This window comes from Rhinopithecus roxellana, chromosome 10 (assembly GCF_007565055.1).
Source record: "Rhinopithecus roxellana isolate Shanxi Qingling chromosome 10, ASM756505v1, whole genome shotgun sequence".
Classification (NCBI taxonomy): domain Eukaryota; kingdom Metazoa; phylum Chordata; class Mammalia; order Primates; family Cercopithecidae; genus Rhinopithecus; species Rhinopithecus roxellana.
The window spans coordinates 38,128,048-38,145,569 of NC_044558.1; the positions used below are offsets into that span (position 1 = coordinate 38,128,048).

Below are 17,522 nucleotides of genomic sequence, written 5' to 3' on the forward strand. Positions count from 1 at the left end.
ATTTTTTCAAAGGCAGTCGGCTCTTAAATTCAATCCCAAATTAGGAGCTGGCCTATTGGTTCCTAACCTTTATTTTTTTTATAATCTTCTGTTCTGCTATAATACAGTTCTTTATAAAAAGTTATTTAAAGTGTATTGTAATTACTATTCAGGGAGAATAACAAAAAACAGAACTGGGAATAATTAGAATAATTATTAAGGGAATAATTACAAGAGATGATAAGCTAGCAAAGCACTGATGCAATGAGAGTTTGACTGTTGGCAGAGGTTAATGTGGACTAGTAACAGAGATCTTTAGGGAGAAGAACACAGAAGAGCAGTGGCAAGAAATTTTTATTGTGTTACATACAACATTACCAAATATAAGTGATATATTCTACAACTCCAGTCTCTACAATCTTTCCTGAATTGTCCAGAACTATCAATATCAACTCCATCTCTGCATCTACAGGAATATTCCTTATAGAATGCAATTTTAATTATGTTACTCCTCGGCTTTAAACTCTCCTTGGTTCTGTTTGGCCTGTTGGATAAAATACAAATTTCTGTCCGGGAACAGTGGCTCATGCCTGTAATCCCAGCACTTTGGGAGGCTGAGGCAGGTGGATCATGAGGTCAGGAGTTCAAGGCCAGTCTGGCCAATATGGTGAAACCCCATCTCTACTAAAAATACAAAAATTAGCCAGGCGTGGTGGCGGGAACCCACAGTCCCAGCTACTCAGGAGGCTGAGGCAGAAGAATTGCTTGAACCTGGGAGGCAGAAGTTACAGTGAGCTGAGATCACACTACTGCACTCCAGCCTGGTCAACAGAGCGAGACTTTGTCTCAAAATCAATAAATCAATAAATCAATCAATCAATAAAATTCTTAGTGTGAAAGGAAATGTCTTCCAAGTTCATATCCCGCTTATTCTTCCAGTCTGTCTGCTACTCGAAATTCACATTCTGCTATGATTATGTTTAACTCTTTGATGCTCCACTTAATCACCAGTTTTCTTTTCTGAGCTTCCTCTGAAGGATGATTTTCTTGTTTTTTTACAGTTCTCCTCTACTCCCCTATCTCGTGATTGTATCTTGTAGATATTTCTATCATAACTCCTTAGATTCTGAGGTGGCATCCATTACTTTTTTTCTACTGATCGTTTTCTTTCGGAAATTGTTCCTCCTCTACTTTGAGTGATCCCAGGGGTCCTGACTGCTATGGGACTTTTGTCTCACATCACAGAGGATGAGCTCATGACATTCACTGACCAGTCAGAATACTCCATCCTGGTGGACACAAGGATTGGCCAGTGATAATCTATTTCCTAATCAAAACAAATCATAGCCCTTTGGGTATACAGATATAGATTCTATTGGATGGGAGTCAATTTACTCTTTCTCTGAACTCAGTAGGGACACAAAATTGAGGCCCTTATGAGATGAGTCTTAGTGCATCCTAAGGATCATCTAGAAATTATGTCAGAAAGAAAGAGATCCAATAAACTGAAGAAAGGTAGATTTCTGATGATACTGTAAACACCTAACTCAACCATTCTGAAAGTTAATACTACATATCAAATTTACCCATTATTTAGTTAACAAGATTGAATAAATTGCTCAAGATGACTTCAGGTAAGTGTCAACATTTAATATGGAAATATTGCTAGATAGCACTCATATGTTACTGCACTGGTTTATTTATGTTTTCTCTCCTTTGTGTATTACTGATTGTTACATCTCTTCTACTCAGCACACAGTGCCTAGAACATAAGCACAGGCTTAAATGATTTTGGAATAAATGTTCCAGCCAAGCTTGTTAATCAAATATGAAAATAATTAAGAATACTGGCTCTGAAACCTGATTTTCTGGGAAACATATCCTTGAATTTACCATAACTCAACATACTTATCTTTAAAGTGAGGATTATGATCATAACAACCCCATTAGATGCTTATAAGAATTAAATTATATAATAAATGTAAAATGTTAGTTTGGTGACTAGTACAGAGTATCCATGTAATAAATGTTAGCAGTTATTATTTATGTCTCCAGAATTATCTATATTACCTGTCATACATCCCAGAATGATGTTGTTTAACCTACAAAATCCAACATAGTTTACCTTTGTTCCACTTACAAAGTAATTGGTTATTACCTATTATGCACATACTAGTTTTCTTATAGGAAGAACCTGAGTGAAGCCAAATCAAAGAACAAGGTTAAGAAACTGAATTTACACCAGGCCTGATGCTGAGATTATCAAAATGAAGTCCCTGAAATTTCAGCCTAAATGTTTTAATCCTCCTTTCTCCATATTCACATTTGAAAATTATTTTTCAGATATGCCAGCAGATAACTGGGTCACTATTTTTCTCCACAGTTTTAGATGTTTGATTTGGTACTATGTGAGGGAATCCACACAATGAAGGCCCATCAAGAAAGCATGATGAACAAGTAGACAGAAAATCAATAAGGATACAGAACACTTGAACAACTCTATCAACCAACCTCACCTAATTGGCACTCCAGCTAACACTAGTGGAATACGTATTCTTTTGAAGTGGATACTGTACATTTACCAACACATATCAACTTCTGGGTCATAAAATAAACCATAATAAATCTAGGAAGATTCAAGTCATACAGAGTATATTCACTGACCACAATAAAATTAAGTAAGAAATGAATAACAGAAAATTATCTGGAAAAATCTTCTAATATTTGGAATCTAAATAATACACTCTGAATAAGACATGGGGCAATTAACAAATGAAAGGGAATTGAATTAGCAGGCATTTTAAAGTGAATGAAAATGAAACTTCAACATATCAAAATTTGGGAGATTTCCTAGGTGGTACACTTAAGAAAAAATTTACAGAATAAATGCTTAAAATGGAACAGAAGAAAGGTCTCAAGTTAATGACCTCAGCTTCTACCTTAGGAAATTAGAGAAAAGAAAAAGTTAAATTCAAAGTATGTAGAAAAGGGAAATATTTATTAGAGAGGATATTTACGAAATAGAAAACGAGGAAGAAAATCAATTACAACAAAAGATGCTTTTCTGAGATCAATAAAATTTATAAATGTTCAGCTAAACAAATCACAAAAAAGGAATAATACACAAATTACCAGTATCTGGAATGAAAGAGGTTATATGATTAGCGATGCTACAGTTATTAAAGGGATAATAAGGGAATACATCCTGTAAAACTTTACGCCAATAAATTAAACATTTTAGATGAAATGCGCCAAGTCCTTGAGAAAGAAATAAGCCACCAATGCTCACATTAAAATAAATAAATAGGGGGGGCGGAGCAAGATGGCCGAATAGGAACAGCTCCAGTCTCCAACTCCCAGCGCGAGCGACACAGAAGACCGGTGATTTCTGCATTTTCAACTGAGGTTCTGGGGTCATCTCACTAGGGAGTGCCGGACAATTGGTGCTGGTCAGCTGCTGCAGCCTGACCAGCGAGAGCTGAAGCAGGGGGAGGCATCGCCTCACCTGGAAGTGCAAGGGGGAAGGGAATCCGTTTTCCTAGCCAGGGGAACTGAGACACACAACACCTGGAAAATCGGGTAACTCCCACCCCAATACGGCGCTTTAAGCAAAGAGGCACACCAGGAGAATATATCCCACGCCTGGCCGGGAGGGTCCCACGCCCACGGAGCCTCCCTCACTGCTAACACAGCAGTCTGCAGCGATCTATCGGCAAGGCAGCAGCGAGGCTGGGGGAGGGGCGCCCGCCATTGCTGAGGCTTAAGTAGGTAAACAAAGCTGCTGGGAAGCTCGAACTGGGTGGAGCTCACAGCAGCTCAAGGAAGCCTGCCTGTCTCTGTAGACTCCACCTCTGGGGACGGCACACAGCTGAAGACCAAAAGGGGAAACAGCGGGGGCCGGTGCAGACCGAACGACTCTGTCTGACAGCTTTGGGGAGAGCTGTGGATCTCCCAACTTGGAGGTTGAGATCTGAGAACGGACAGACTGCCTGCTCAGGTGTATCCCTGACCCCTGAGTAGCCTAGCTGGGAGAAATCCCCCACTAGGGGCAGTCTGACACCCCACACCTCACAGGGTGGAGTACACCCCTGAGAGGAAACTTCCAAAGGAAGAATCAGACAGGTACACTCGCTGTTCAGCAATATTCTATCTTTGGCAACCTCTGCTGCTGATACCCAGGCAAACAGGGTCTGGAGTGGACCTCAAGCAATCTCCAACAGACCAACAGACAGTCCTTCTGACTGTCAGAAGGAAAACTATCAAACAGGAAGGACACCTATACAAAAACCCCATGAGTACGTCACCACCATCAAAGACCAGAGACAGATAAAACCACAAAGATGGGGAAGAAGCAGGGCAGAAAAGCTGGAAATTCAAAAAATAAGAGCGCATCTCCCCCTGCAAAGGAGCGCAGCCCATCGCCAGCAACGGATCAAAGCTGGTCAGAGAATGACTTGGACGAGAGGAGAGAAGAAGGCTTCAGTCCATCAAACTTATCAGAGCTAAAGGAGGAATTACGTACCCAGCGCAAAGAAACTAAAAATCTTGAAAAAAGAGTGGAAGAATTGACAGCTAGACTAATTAATGCAGAGAAGATCATAAACGAAATGACAGATGAAAACCATGACACGAGAAATACGTGACAAATGCACAAGCTTCAGTAACCGACTCGATCAACTGGAAGAAAGAGTATCAGCGATTGAAGATCAAATGAATGAAATGAAGCGAGAAGAGAAACCAAAAGAAAAAAGAAGAAAAAGAAATGAGCAAAGCCTGCAAGAAGTATGGGATTATGTAAAAAGACCAAATCTACGTCTGATTGGGGTGCCTGAAAGTGAGGGGGAAAATGGAACCAAGTTGGAAAACACTCTTCAGGATATCATCCAGGAGAACTTCCCCAACCTAGTAGGGCAGGCCAACATTCAAATTCAGGAAATACAGGGAACACCACAAAGATACTCCTCGAGAAGAAGAGCAACTCCAAGACACATAATTGCCAGATTCACCAAAGTTGAAATGAAAGAAACAATCTTAAGGGCAGCCAGAGAGAAAGGTCGGGTTACCCACAAAGGGAAGCCCATCAGACTAACAGCAGATCTCTCGGCAGAAACTCTACAAGCCAGAAGAGAGTGGGCACCAATATTCAACGTTCTTAAAGAAAAGAATTTTAAACCCAGAATTTCATATCCAGCCAAACTAAGTTTCATAAGTGAAGGAGAAATAAAATCCTTTTTGTCACCACCAGGCCTACCTTACAAGAGACCCTGAAGGAAGCCCTAAACATGGAAAGGAACAACCGGTACCAGCCATCGCAAAAACATGCCAAAATGTAAAGACCATCGAGGCTAGGAAGAAACTGCGTCAACTAACGAGCAAAATAACCAGTTAATATCATAATGGCAGGATCAAGTTCACACATAACAATATTAACCTTAAATGTTAATGGACTAAATGCTCCAATTAAAAGACACAGACTGGCAAACTGGATAAAGAGTCAAGACCCATCAGTCTGCTGTATTCAGGAGACCCATCTCACATGCAGAGACCTACATAGGCTCAAAATAAAGGGATGGAGGAAGATCTACCAAGCAAATGGAGAACAAAAAAAAGCAGGGGTTGCAATCCTTGTCTCTGATAAAACAGACTTTAAACCATCAAAGATCAAAAGAGACAAAGAAGGCCATTACATAATGGTAAAGGGATCAATTCAACAGGAAGAGCTAACTCTCCTAAATATATATGCACCCAATACAGGAGCACCCAGATTCATAAAGCAAGTCCTTAGAGACTTACAAAGAGACTTAGACTCCCATACAATAGTAATGGGAGACTTCAACACTCCGCTGTCAACAGACAGATCAACGAGACAGAAAGTTAACAAAGATATCCAGGAATTGAACTCATCTCTGCACCAAGCGGACCTAATAGACATCTATAGAACTCTCCACCCCAAATCAACAGAATATACATTCTTCTCAGCACCACATCGCACTTATTCCAAAATTGACCACATAATTGGAAGTAAAGCACTCCTCAGCAAATGTAAAAGAACAGAAATTATAACAAACTGTCTCTCAGACCACAGTGCAATCAAACTAGAACTCAGGACTAAGAAACTCAATCAAAACCACTCAACTACATGGAAACTGAACAACCTGCTCCTGAATGACTACTGGGTACACAACGAAATGAAAGCGGAAATAAAGATGTTCTTTGAAACCAATGAGAACAAAGATACAACATACCAGAATCTCTGGGACACATTTAAAGCAGTGTGTAGAGGGAAATTTATAGCACTAAATGCCCACAAGAGAAAGCAGGAAAGATCTAAAATTGACACTCTAACATCACAATTAAAAGAACTAGAGAGGCAAGAGCAAACACATTCAAAAGCTAGCAGAAGGCAAGAAATAACTAAGATCAGAGCTGAACTGAAGGAGATAGAGACACAAAAAACCCTCCAAAAAATCAATGAATCCAGGAGTTGGTTTTTTGAAAAGATCAACAAAATTGACAGACCGCTAGCAAGGCTAATAAAGAAGAAAAGAGAGAGGAATCAAATAGATGCAATAAAAAATGATAAAGGGGATATCACCACTGACCCCACAGAAATACAAACTACCATCAGAGAATACTATAAACGCCTCTACGCAAATCAACTAGAAAATCTAGAAGAAATGGATAATTTCCTGGACACTTACACTCTCCCAAGACTAAACCAGGAAGAAGTTGAATCCCTGAATAGACCAATAGCAGGCTCTGAAATTGAGGCAACAATTAATAGCCTACCAACCAAAAAAAGTCCAGGACCAGATGGATTCACAGCTGAATTCTACCAGAGGTACAAGGAGGAGATGGTACCATTCCTTCTGAAACTATTCCAATCAATAGAAAAAGAGGGAATCCTCCCTAACTCATTTTATGAGGCCAACATCATCCTGATACCAAAGCCTGGCAGAGACACAACAAAAAAAGAGAATTTTAGACCAATATCCCTGATGAACATTGATGCAAAAATTCTCAATAAAATACTGGCAAACCGGATTCAGCAGCACATCAAAAAGCTTATCCACCATGATCAAGTGGGCTTCATCCCTGGGATGCAAGGCTGGTTCAACATTCGCAAATCAATAAACGTAATCCAGCATATAAACAGAACCAAAGACAAGAACCACATGATTGTCTCAATAGGTACAGAAAAGGCTTTTGACAAAATTCAACAGCCCTTCATGCTAAAAACGCTCAATAAATTCGGTATTGATGGAACGTACCTCAAAATAATAAGAGCTATTTATGACAAACCCACAGCTAATATCATACTGAATGGGCAAAAACTGGAAAAATTCCCTTTGAAAACTGGCACAAGACAGGGATGCCCTCTCTCACCACTCCTATTCAACATAGTGTTGGAAGTTCTGGCTAGGGCAATCAGGCAAGAGAAAGAAATCAAGGGTATCCAGTTAGGAAAAGAAGAAGTCAAATTGTCCCTGTTTGCAGATGACATGATTGTATATTTAGAAAACCCCATCGTCTCAGCCCCAAATCTCCTTAAGCTGATAAGCAACTTCAGAAAAGTCTCAGGATACAAAATTAATGTGCAAAAATCACAAGCATTCTTATACACCAGTAACAGACAAGCAGAGAACCAAATCAGGAATGAACTTCCATTCACAATTGCTTCAAAGAGAATAAAATACCTAGGAATCCAGCTTACAAGGGATGTCAAGGACCTCTTCAAGGAGAACTACAAACCATTGCTCAGTGAAATAAAAGAGGACACAAACAAATGGAAGAACATACCATGCTCATGGATAGGAAGAATCAATATCGTGAAAATGGCCATACTCCCCAAGGTTATTTATAGATTCAATGCCATCCCCATCAAGCTACCAATGAGTTTCTTCACAGAATTGGAAAAAACTGCTTTAAAGTTCATATGGAACCAAAAAAGAGCCCGCATTGCCAAGACAATCCTAAGTCAAAAGGACAAAGCTGGAGGCGTCACGCTACCTGACTTCAAACTATACTACAAGGCTACAGTAACCAAAACAGCATGGTACTGGTACCAAAACAGAGATATAGACCAATGGAACAGAACAGAGTCCTCAGAAATAATACCGCACATCTACAGCCATCTGATCTTTGACAAACCTGAGAGAAAGAAGAAATGGGGAAAGGATTCCCTATTTAATAAATGGTGCTGGGAAAATTGGCTAGCCATAAGTAGAAAGCTGAAACTGGATCCTTTCCTTACCCCTTATACGAAGATTAATTCAAGATGGATTAGAGACTTAAATGTTAGACCTAATACCATAAACACCCTAGAAGAAAATCTAGGTAGTACCATTCAGGACATAGGCATGGGCAAGGACTTCATGTCTAAAACACCAAAAGCAATGGCAGCAAAAGCAAAAATTGACAAATGGGATCTAATTAAACTAAAGAGCTTTTGCACAGCAAAAGAAAGTACCATCAGAGTGAACAGGCAACCTACAGAATGGGAGAAAATTTTTGCAACCTACTCATCTGACAAAGGGCTAATATCCAGAATCTACAAAGAACTCAAACAAATATACGAGAAAAAAACAAACAACCCCATCAAAAAGTGGGGAAAGGATATGAACAGACATTTCTCAAAAGAAGATATTCATACAGCCAACAGACACATGAAAAAATGCTCATCATCACTCGCCATCAGAGAAATGCAAATCAAAACCACAATGAGATACCATCTCACACCAGTTAGAATGGCAATCATTAAGAAGTCAGGAAACAACAGGTGTTGGAGAGGATGTGGAGAAATAGGAACACTTTTACACTGTTGGTGGGATTGTAAACTAGTTCAACCATTATGGAAAACAGTATGGCAATTCCTCAAGGATCTAGAACTAGATGTACCATATGACCCAGCCATCCCACTACTGGGTATATACCCAAAGGATTATAAATTATTCTACTACAAAGACACATGTACACGTATGTTTATTGCGGCACTATTCACAATAGCAAAGACTTGGAATCAACCCAAATGTCCATCTGTGACAGACTGGATTAAGAAAATGTGGCACATATACACCATGGAATACTATGCAGCCATAAAAAAGGATGAGTTTGCGTCCTTTGTAGGGACATGGATGCAGCTGGAAACCATCATTCTTAGCAAACTATCACAAGAACAGAAAACCAAACACCACATGTTCTCACTCATAGGTGGGAACTGAACAATGAGATCACTTGGACTCGGGAAGGGGAACATCACAAACCGGGGCCTATCATGGGGAGGGGGGAGGGGGAGGGGGGAGGGATTGCATTGGGAGTTACACTTGATATAAATGATGAATTGAGGGGTGCTGACCTGTTGATGGGTGCAGCACACCAACATGGCATAAGTATACATATGTAACAAACCTGCACGTTATGCACATGTACCCTAGAACTTAAAGTATAATAAAAAAATAAATAATAAATAAATAAATAAATAAATAACCCACCACATATTAACAAAATTAAATCATTAGTTAAAAACCTTCCCAGGAAGAAAATTTCAGGTCTCTACTGTTATACCGGTAAATTTTAACAAACATTCAAGAAAGACATAATATAAATTTTATACAAATTCTCCCAGAAAGTTGAAAAAGATAATAGTTGCCATTGCATGATGCTGGTATTATAGTGACAACAAGGAAGACATTACAAGAAAGATAATTAGGCACTAATATCCCTCATGAGAACAGGTGCAAAATTTCTAAACATGTTTTTAGCAAATTGAATCCAACAATTTATAAAAAGGATAATATATTATGACTAAATGATGTTTGTCTCAGAAATGCAAAGATGGCCTAACATTAAAGAGTTAATCATTATAATTCACCATAATGACAAACTAAAAAACAAAAAATATATAACCATCTTGATAGATGCTGGAGAAAAGCATTGAATTGAGTCAACACTCATCTCTGATTAAAACTTTTAGCAATGTAGAAAGAGCATGCAACATCTTCAACCTGATAAAAGGCATTTATAAATATTTAGAGACATACTAATGGTTAAAGACTGAAGGTATTGCTTCTAAAATTAGGAACAGCACAAGGGTTTGCTCTCACCACTTCTATTTAATATTGTACCAGATAAATAGGCAAAAATGAACTGTATCCTATGTATAGCAACACAAAAATTAGAAATGAAATTTCAAAATAATACTATTACAATTGCCTGGAAATGTGAAATACTTAGGGATAAATCTGAAAAAAATATGAAAAATGTATTCACTAAGAACTACATCATGGATAGAAATAAAGGGGACCTAAAGGAACTGGAGGCATACTGTATTCATTGGTCAGTCAATGTTTCTAAGATGTCAACTCTCCCAAATAGTTTTATAAACACAATGCACATTCCTGCAATTCCAGTATAATTTTTGTAGGACTTTACAAACTCATTCTTAAACTCATATGCAAAGGACCAAAGAAACTTAAAAAAAAAAAAAAAAAAAAAAAAAAAAAAAGAACAAAGTTGGAGGACTAACAGGACCCAACCAAAATATTTTGTGTGTGCATTAACTACAATAAACACTTCAGGGAGTAACTTCTAACTTCCTAGTTATTTCCAAGCTGCTATTCGTGATATCTTTTTATCCCTCACAGAGTATCAAGAATAGTATTCCAGGCTGGGCGCCACAGCTCAAACCTGTAATCCCAGCACTTTGGGAGGTCGAGGCTTGTGGATCACTTGAGATCAGGAGTTCAAGACCAGCCTGGCCAACATGGTGAAACCCTGTCTCTACTAAAAATACAGAAATTAGCCGGGTGTAGTGGTACATGCCTGTAGTCCCATGCTGTAGTCCCAGCTACTCAGGAGGCTGAGGCAGGAGAATCACTTGAATCAGGGAGGCAAAGGTTGCAGTGAGCCATGATGGCACCACTGCACTGCAGCCTGGTGACAAAGCGAGACTCCGTCTCAAAAAAAAAAAGTACATAGAAATTCCAAAAAATGCAATTTAACCTGCACTAAAGATCATAGCAGACTTTGATCCTATTTCAACTATCATTAAGTGGCTAATGCGTGTAAAACACGAAGAAGCACATCATCATGTTAAAATTAGAACAACGAAGAGATACAAAGAAAAATCCTAATCCAAGTAACAATGGGAAAAATTCATATTTACCTTATTTTTACAACTAGTCATTGGCTCAAAATTATTCATTGCCAAAGTCTAGTCTTTTTAAAATTTCATTTGTTATGTTTAGTTATTCAGGAAACATGTTTAATTTTCAAAATATCTTTCAAATTGTATATATAAGATGCATGTATCATGTCATTACCTATATCCATTTGTATTGGCCCATCAAAATAAATTAGTATTTAAGGGCATTGGTGAAAATTAAGTTGTCACTATATGGGTCAGTTCTTTTATTAATAATAATAAAAACTGACATTTACATAACATCATTTGTAGAGCAACTTCATATTGATTCTCCAAATATTTATTAATATTTCCAATATTTCTATGCATTATTTGGCAAACATTAATCTCCATTTTGCCAACTTTTAAAGCAAAGCCGTAGCTCATGAACCTAGTGACTCTGTTTTCTAACTCACAGTCTATGCCTATCCGCCCAGAAGAAAAGAAAAATATACACATCTAACATGAATTAGTTTAGCTATCTTGGTAATGAAATATCTAACTGGCACTTTGTTCTTTATTCCCACCTTTTTATATGCGATCCAGTCAAACACCCTGTCAATATCTGTTGCCTGCAGCACTTCCTGTGATACTGGATGGGAACTGACCAAGCCGTCCAGCAGCATCACTTCATGCAGAACATCGGTCAGAAACCTCTGTTTTTCCTGCAATACAGTAGACAGGGCAATATCATAGGTGATTCATAGTTAGAGAGAATATGTATGATGACTTGAACATAATGTATGTCACTTAATTGCTGATGTTGATCAGTCTTCCAAGGCATGACTCAACTCTAAAGTGAACCCAGTAAAAATGCTCCTTAAGTTACTCTAAAACGAAGGTGGTTGACTTAAGCACAACATGAAACACACACACACATTTATTTTCTGAAAAAATTTCAAGAGACCACAACTAGTAATAAAAGGCACTCTTCACATCAAGCTAGAATACTGGTGGATGTATTTGGGGATTCAAAATAGTGGACATAAAGTAGAGACCAATTGGTATTAATAATCCATTACCATGAAGAAATGAAAATAGAAAAATCATGAGACTTCCATTTTCTGCATATTGAGACATTAGCATTTGCTCTGGTAAAAGCTGATTCGCTATGTTAAAAAATAAACTGTAAAGAAAAAGTACTTCTCTGTTATTGTTTTTTGTTTGTTTGTTTGTTTGTTTTGGAAAGTCCACTTTAAAGAAACAGCTCGGGTTTTGTTAGTAGAAATGCTGGCAGCTAGTAGTCTTCCTGGCCTCCTGCCTTCATTGAAGGAGGAGAGTAAGAAAAAAGAAATTGCAAAATATAACAAGGGCTAAATAGACCCTAGATAGTTGTGACCTGAGGAGTATCATTACAGAGATTAAGACTCCAGTGCTTAAATTGCTCTAGCTAATTCTGAACTCACTCCTGGAGTCTCCTAGTTTTGAGCCCAGCAGATAAACAGCATGTTATTTCTGAGTGAGTTGTAATTTCAAGCTGAGAGTACACCAATCCTGGATTTAAAGAAATGGAAATGGAGAAAAAATATGCCAAGAAAAGAATCGTTAACTGGACATAAATGTGTGTGGTAATTTAAATCTGGCTTTAAAGAAAGATTTTTTTTTCAACCTCATTAGCTCTATGATTTAGTATGTTTAATTGATAATGTATTTAATTAGGCATCCGACTACATACTGCAAGGTTTGTTTCCTAATAGATTATGTTTTATAGTCTATGGTCCATATATTTAACTTCTTCAGTCCTCTCTCGCTCTAAGAGCTTCACAGCAATGATCTTTGCTCCATCCAAGAGGATTATATGGTAATGACTGAATCAAATCATACTTTGAGTCCCTGAGGGCTGCTCCAGACCGTAAGAGGCCACAGATGAGAAGTTCAAACTTAGACTGAATTAAACGACAAATATGACATAAATACTATATTTCTTCTCAAACCAATTTCCTAATTCCAGACAAATTAAAAAGAGTAGAATTAGACCTTATGCTTTAAAATTTTAAGATTAATAACACCAATATTCACATTGTTCATTTAAGTCCACTGAGAAGCAACAATAAGATCTCAGAAAAATGGCATAGTCTTAGAGAATAAGAAAAATTTATGTACCAATTTCCAAAGGAAAAATTTAAGGCTACTTTTAAGCAGATATACAATCTTGTTATTCACTCAATTTTAAAATGTAGAGGAAAACTATCAGATACTAGAATTAATGGGAGAAATAATGAAATTATAATTACATTTCAACTTGACCAATGAACACTTTTGTTTATAAGAAATACCAATTAAAGGCGTAATTCCATTCTGAAGATAAAATAATATTTAGCCATTTAAACAGCAATTGCCTGCTTTTTACAAGTCATTCAAGCACCTGATCTAAAACAACCAGGTAAAGTGAACTTAAAATGATGCTTTATTTAAATCTTAATTTTAAAAGTTGTAACAATAAATTCATATTGATCAATATTAAAATTTACTAAACATACCTTGGTTTGCTAGAAATGTAATTTTTAAAATGGTGTAAAGAAAATGGCCATGTAATTTAGAAAGTAAAATCTAAATTCCAAAGAGAAAACTTTCCTGTTAAAAGAAATACGATTATATATTATATTATTGCCTCATGCTTCTGGAGGAAAACAAAAACAAACCTTGCCTACTCAGTAGACTTTCAATAAGCAGTGTTTAAGTTTTGTAGTGCTAAATCATTAGCAAAAGATTCATCTGTCGACCTTGTTGGAGAGAATGATATTGTGTAATTGAAAAAAAAAGTTTATATGCATAAATGGATTAAGAGAGAGGGGAAACAAAGAAAAAAGCCTGGCAGGAGAACACTCACAAATCCCAGAATAGCTAATACCTTAAATTGAGGAGGAAAAAATAAAAGTCTAGCCAGAGGCAAACTCAATTTTACAGACTTGCAAAGAGTTTCCAGCAGAGAAGGTGCTAATTTTTTATAAAGACCTGTGTCACTATAAAATAAGAAATGATCTCAGCTTGTCAGCCCTCGCAGGGGCTCTCATCATCATCAAAATCAACAACATCGGCAAGATTAAGTATTGGTTAATTGCCTACTGTTTACCTGAAACTATGAAAGTTTAAAAATAAAGAAATCCTAGCTTTAATGTGAGGTAAGAGATAAAACAGAATATTTGGCCACAGTAAATGAAATACTAGTTTCTTCTTACAGGCTGAATGTGCTAAAGGGATTTCAAGAAAAACAATACTGATTTGGTTTGACTCTGTGTCCCCACCCAAATCTCACCTTGGATTATAATAATCTCCACATGTCAAGGGTGGTGCCAGGTGGAGATAATTGAATCACGGGGGCTATTTCCTACATACTGTTCTCTTGATAGTAAATAAGTCTCACGAGATCTGACAGTTTTATAAAGGGAAATTCCCCTGCACAAGCTCACTTGCCTGCTGCCATGTAAGAGGGCTCCTCATTTGCCTTCCGCCATGATTGTGAGGCCTCCCCAGCCATGTGAAACTGTGAGTCAATTAAATCTCTTTCCTTCATAAATTACCCAGTATCACATATGTCTCTATTAGCAACATGAGAACAGACTAATACAAATTCTGTTAAATGGAATGATTCGTGGAACATTTAAAGGAAGAAGTAGAATTTGACTCTTGCAGGAAATTTAAAGTTTGGTGTGTGTGTGTGTGTGTGTGTGTGTGTGTCTACACATGCATATTGAAATAATATATTTGTGGTGAATATTCAACAGGTACTTATCATTTTACATCATATTTTTAAGGTCACCATGATAAGTGACCTAACACTTTGAAAAAGCAGGACAATAAAACAAAATGGAGAACTTTAAAATCTGTTTACAATAAGTTCAATGTCAACAGTAACCATAAATTCCACCACTTCAATGTAGATGCTACCTAGAGTGGTTGAATATGTGCACACATTTAAATAGTCACAATAATATCAAATATATCATTTTGTATTCAACTATTTTCAAAAATCTATTGCATTTGAATTTTTGGAGAACAGTACAAAGGCATTTCAGAAAAGTAAAGAAAATGTGAGTAAATGTAGAGTTGAGAATGAACACCATATAACTCTGCCATTATTTTATGTATTCACTCATTCATTTAACAAATATGTATTAAATTACCACTCTAAGCCAGATATTGTGCAGCATTCAAGGAATGAATATATAAGCGAAAACTAGGCCATAACCTTAAATAACTTGAGTAGAACAAAAAGTACAAAAAAGTACAGATAAACAGCAAACTGTAATATAATATGATGGATGCTATAAAACAGAGGATGAAATGATTAATTAGTTCAGAAAAGGCTTCATAGAGGAGGTGACATTAAAGTGGGTTGTTGAAGGATGACTGTTTACTCAGATAAATGGGGGAAATAGCTAAAAAAGGGCAAATCTGGCAGAGGAAACATGAAAGAAAGGTACTCTGTATTCTCAATTATCAGGTTGAAGTTTGTTCTTTATAAATAGGCAGTGGCAGGCATAATGGCATAATGAAAGTAGTGTCTTAGGAAAATTAACTTATCTGCAGTGCACAGGATTATTTGATGCATGCAAACAGGAGACAGAAAGTGGGATGTGGTGATGATGTATTAGAACAAGGTGTTGCTGAAGGATTGTTGGATCTGAGAGATATTTTGAATGAAAAAAATTCAACCAATGTTGATACTTTGATGCCTTGATTCCCTTAGTAGATAAAAGAGAGGAAATACTCAGAGATAACTACATAGCTTTTAGACTTGATGAAACCCCCCCCCCAAAAAAAAAAAAAAAAAAAAAAAAAAAAAAACGAGGGAGGAACTATTGACAGAAATGGAGAAGTAGGAAAAAAGTTTGGTTTGGAGGATATGCTAAAAACATCTAGTTTTAGATATTTTGCAAGAAAAATTAAGGTAAATATCTAAAAAGATATGTGCTATAGGCAACTGAAAGTAAAAGCCTGGGTCTGAGATAAGAGGCGAGTGCTAAAAATCTTTTGACAATAAATTGTAGTCTATATGTGTGTGTGTGTGTGTGTGTGTGTGTGTGTGTGTGTGTAATCTCACAAAGAATTCACTCAAATGTTATTTATTACAGTATTAGCATTTCATATATTGGTATTCAGTAGCATCTGTGAAGGAAATTATTAATAGTTCTTATCACAACATTAGTTACACATGAGAAATTATATTTCTTTATGTCTTGTAATGGTTTCTGCCTGAACATGTCAAAGTCTGAGGGGTTAAAAGAGAATATGCCTGGCATAGCCACAGTCACTGGTGATGGATGGAAAATAGGAAATAAGAGTAAGGATGTTGGCAGGTTCCCCTAGGAAGGCTGACTAATTTTAGGGAAGAGCAATACAAGGCAGATACTTCGACTTTGTCACCAAAAAAATCAAACAAGCAAACAAACGAAAAGCAGACCAAAAAATCATAGAACAATCTAAATCAAGATCAAAGAAAGTCAGATACATCAAACCAGAGACAAAGAAGACAAGAACCAAGACTGAGCCAATTCAAGTAGTTGTGAGGTATTCATAGGCATGGAGAAAGCAGAAGAAAAATTATCAAAGAGACATGGGTTACATCAGAGCAGCTACAAATACTCAATTTTCTAGAAGGATAGATCTGAACATAAATGGCTTTTCTGGTATTCCTAGGATAAAAGGCAGACACATTGAAGCCTCCAGACTGGATATCTGCCACTCACTGGCTGTATGACATTGAGCAAGTTACTCAAACTTTTTAGACCTCAGCATTCTCAGTTGCAAACATATGTGGTTGTGAAAATTAAATAAGATAATTGTTCTATAAATATTTATAAGCAAATATTTATAGTAATATTTATTAAGCACCTGCTACATCTTAGATGGTATGCCCGGTTCTGGGATTAGAAAGATACAAAGACAAAGCATACTGGCAAAGGTTATAGATACTTGCAAAGGCTATAGAAGTAGGACAGACGAAGGTGAAAACAAAAGTTAAAACACAACTTGCTACATGTAAAAATGGAAGTAGGTTCAGGATGTAGTGTGACTACACTGAAAAGGCCGTTAATTATTCTGCCTTAGGCAGGGTAGAGTTTGAATTGAATATTTAACGCTGATTTGAGTTTTCTAGGAGGAATGGCAGAAAAGGGCATTCTTGACAGAAAGGAATATGTGGGAAAAGTCATGGAGACCTTAGTGTGGTTTGTTTGGGGGACTACAATGTTTTGTGTGGCTAAAGGCAGAGTATAACATAGCAGATTACTAGCAATGAGAAAAGAAAGATAAGCAATAATGAAATCATCAAGATTTGTCCATGCCTAGTCAGAAAGCTAGTGTTAGGAAGTGACATCCTCAGGGCTACATTTAGAGATATAACTCTGAATATCTCTGA

General features: G+C 37.1%; 1 protein-coding gene across 1 annotated transcript in view; it reads right to left on the minus strand.

Moving 5' to 3' along the window:
* Positions 1–17,522, minus strand: part of TRHDE (thyrotropin releasing hormone degrading enzyme) — a 427,994-nt gene that overhangs the window by 180,502 nt on the left and 229,970 nt on the right. The window contains exon 6 of the mRNA XM_010353807.2: positions 11,689–11,826. Coding sequence (XP_010352109.2) covers positions 11,689–11,826 — 138 coding nt within the window. The remainder of the gene's footprint in view (positions 1–11,688; positions 11,827–17,522) is intronic.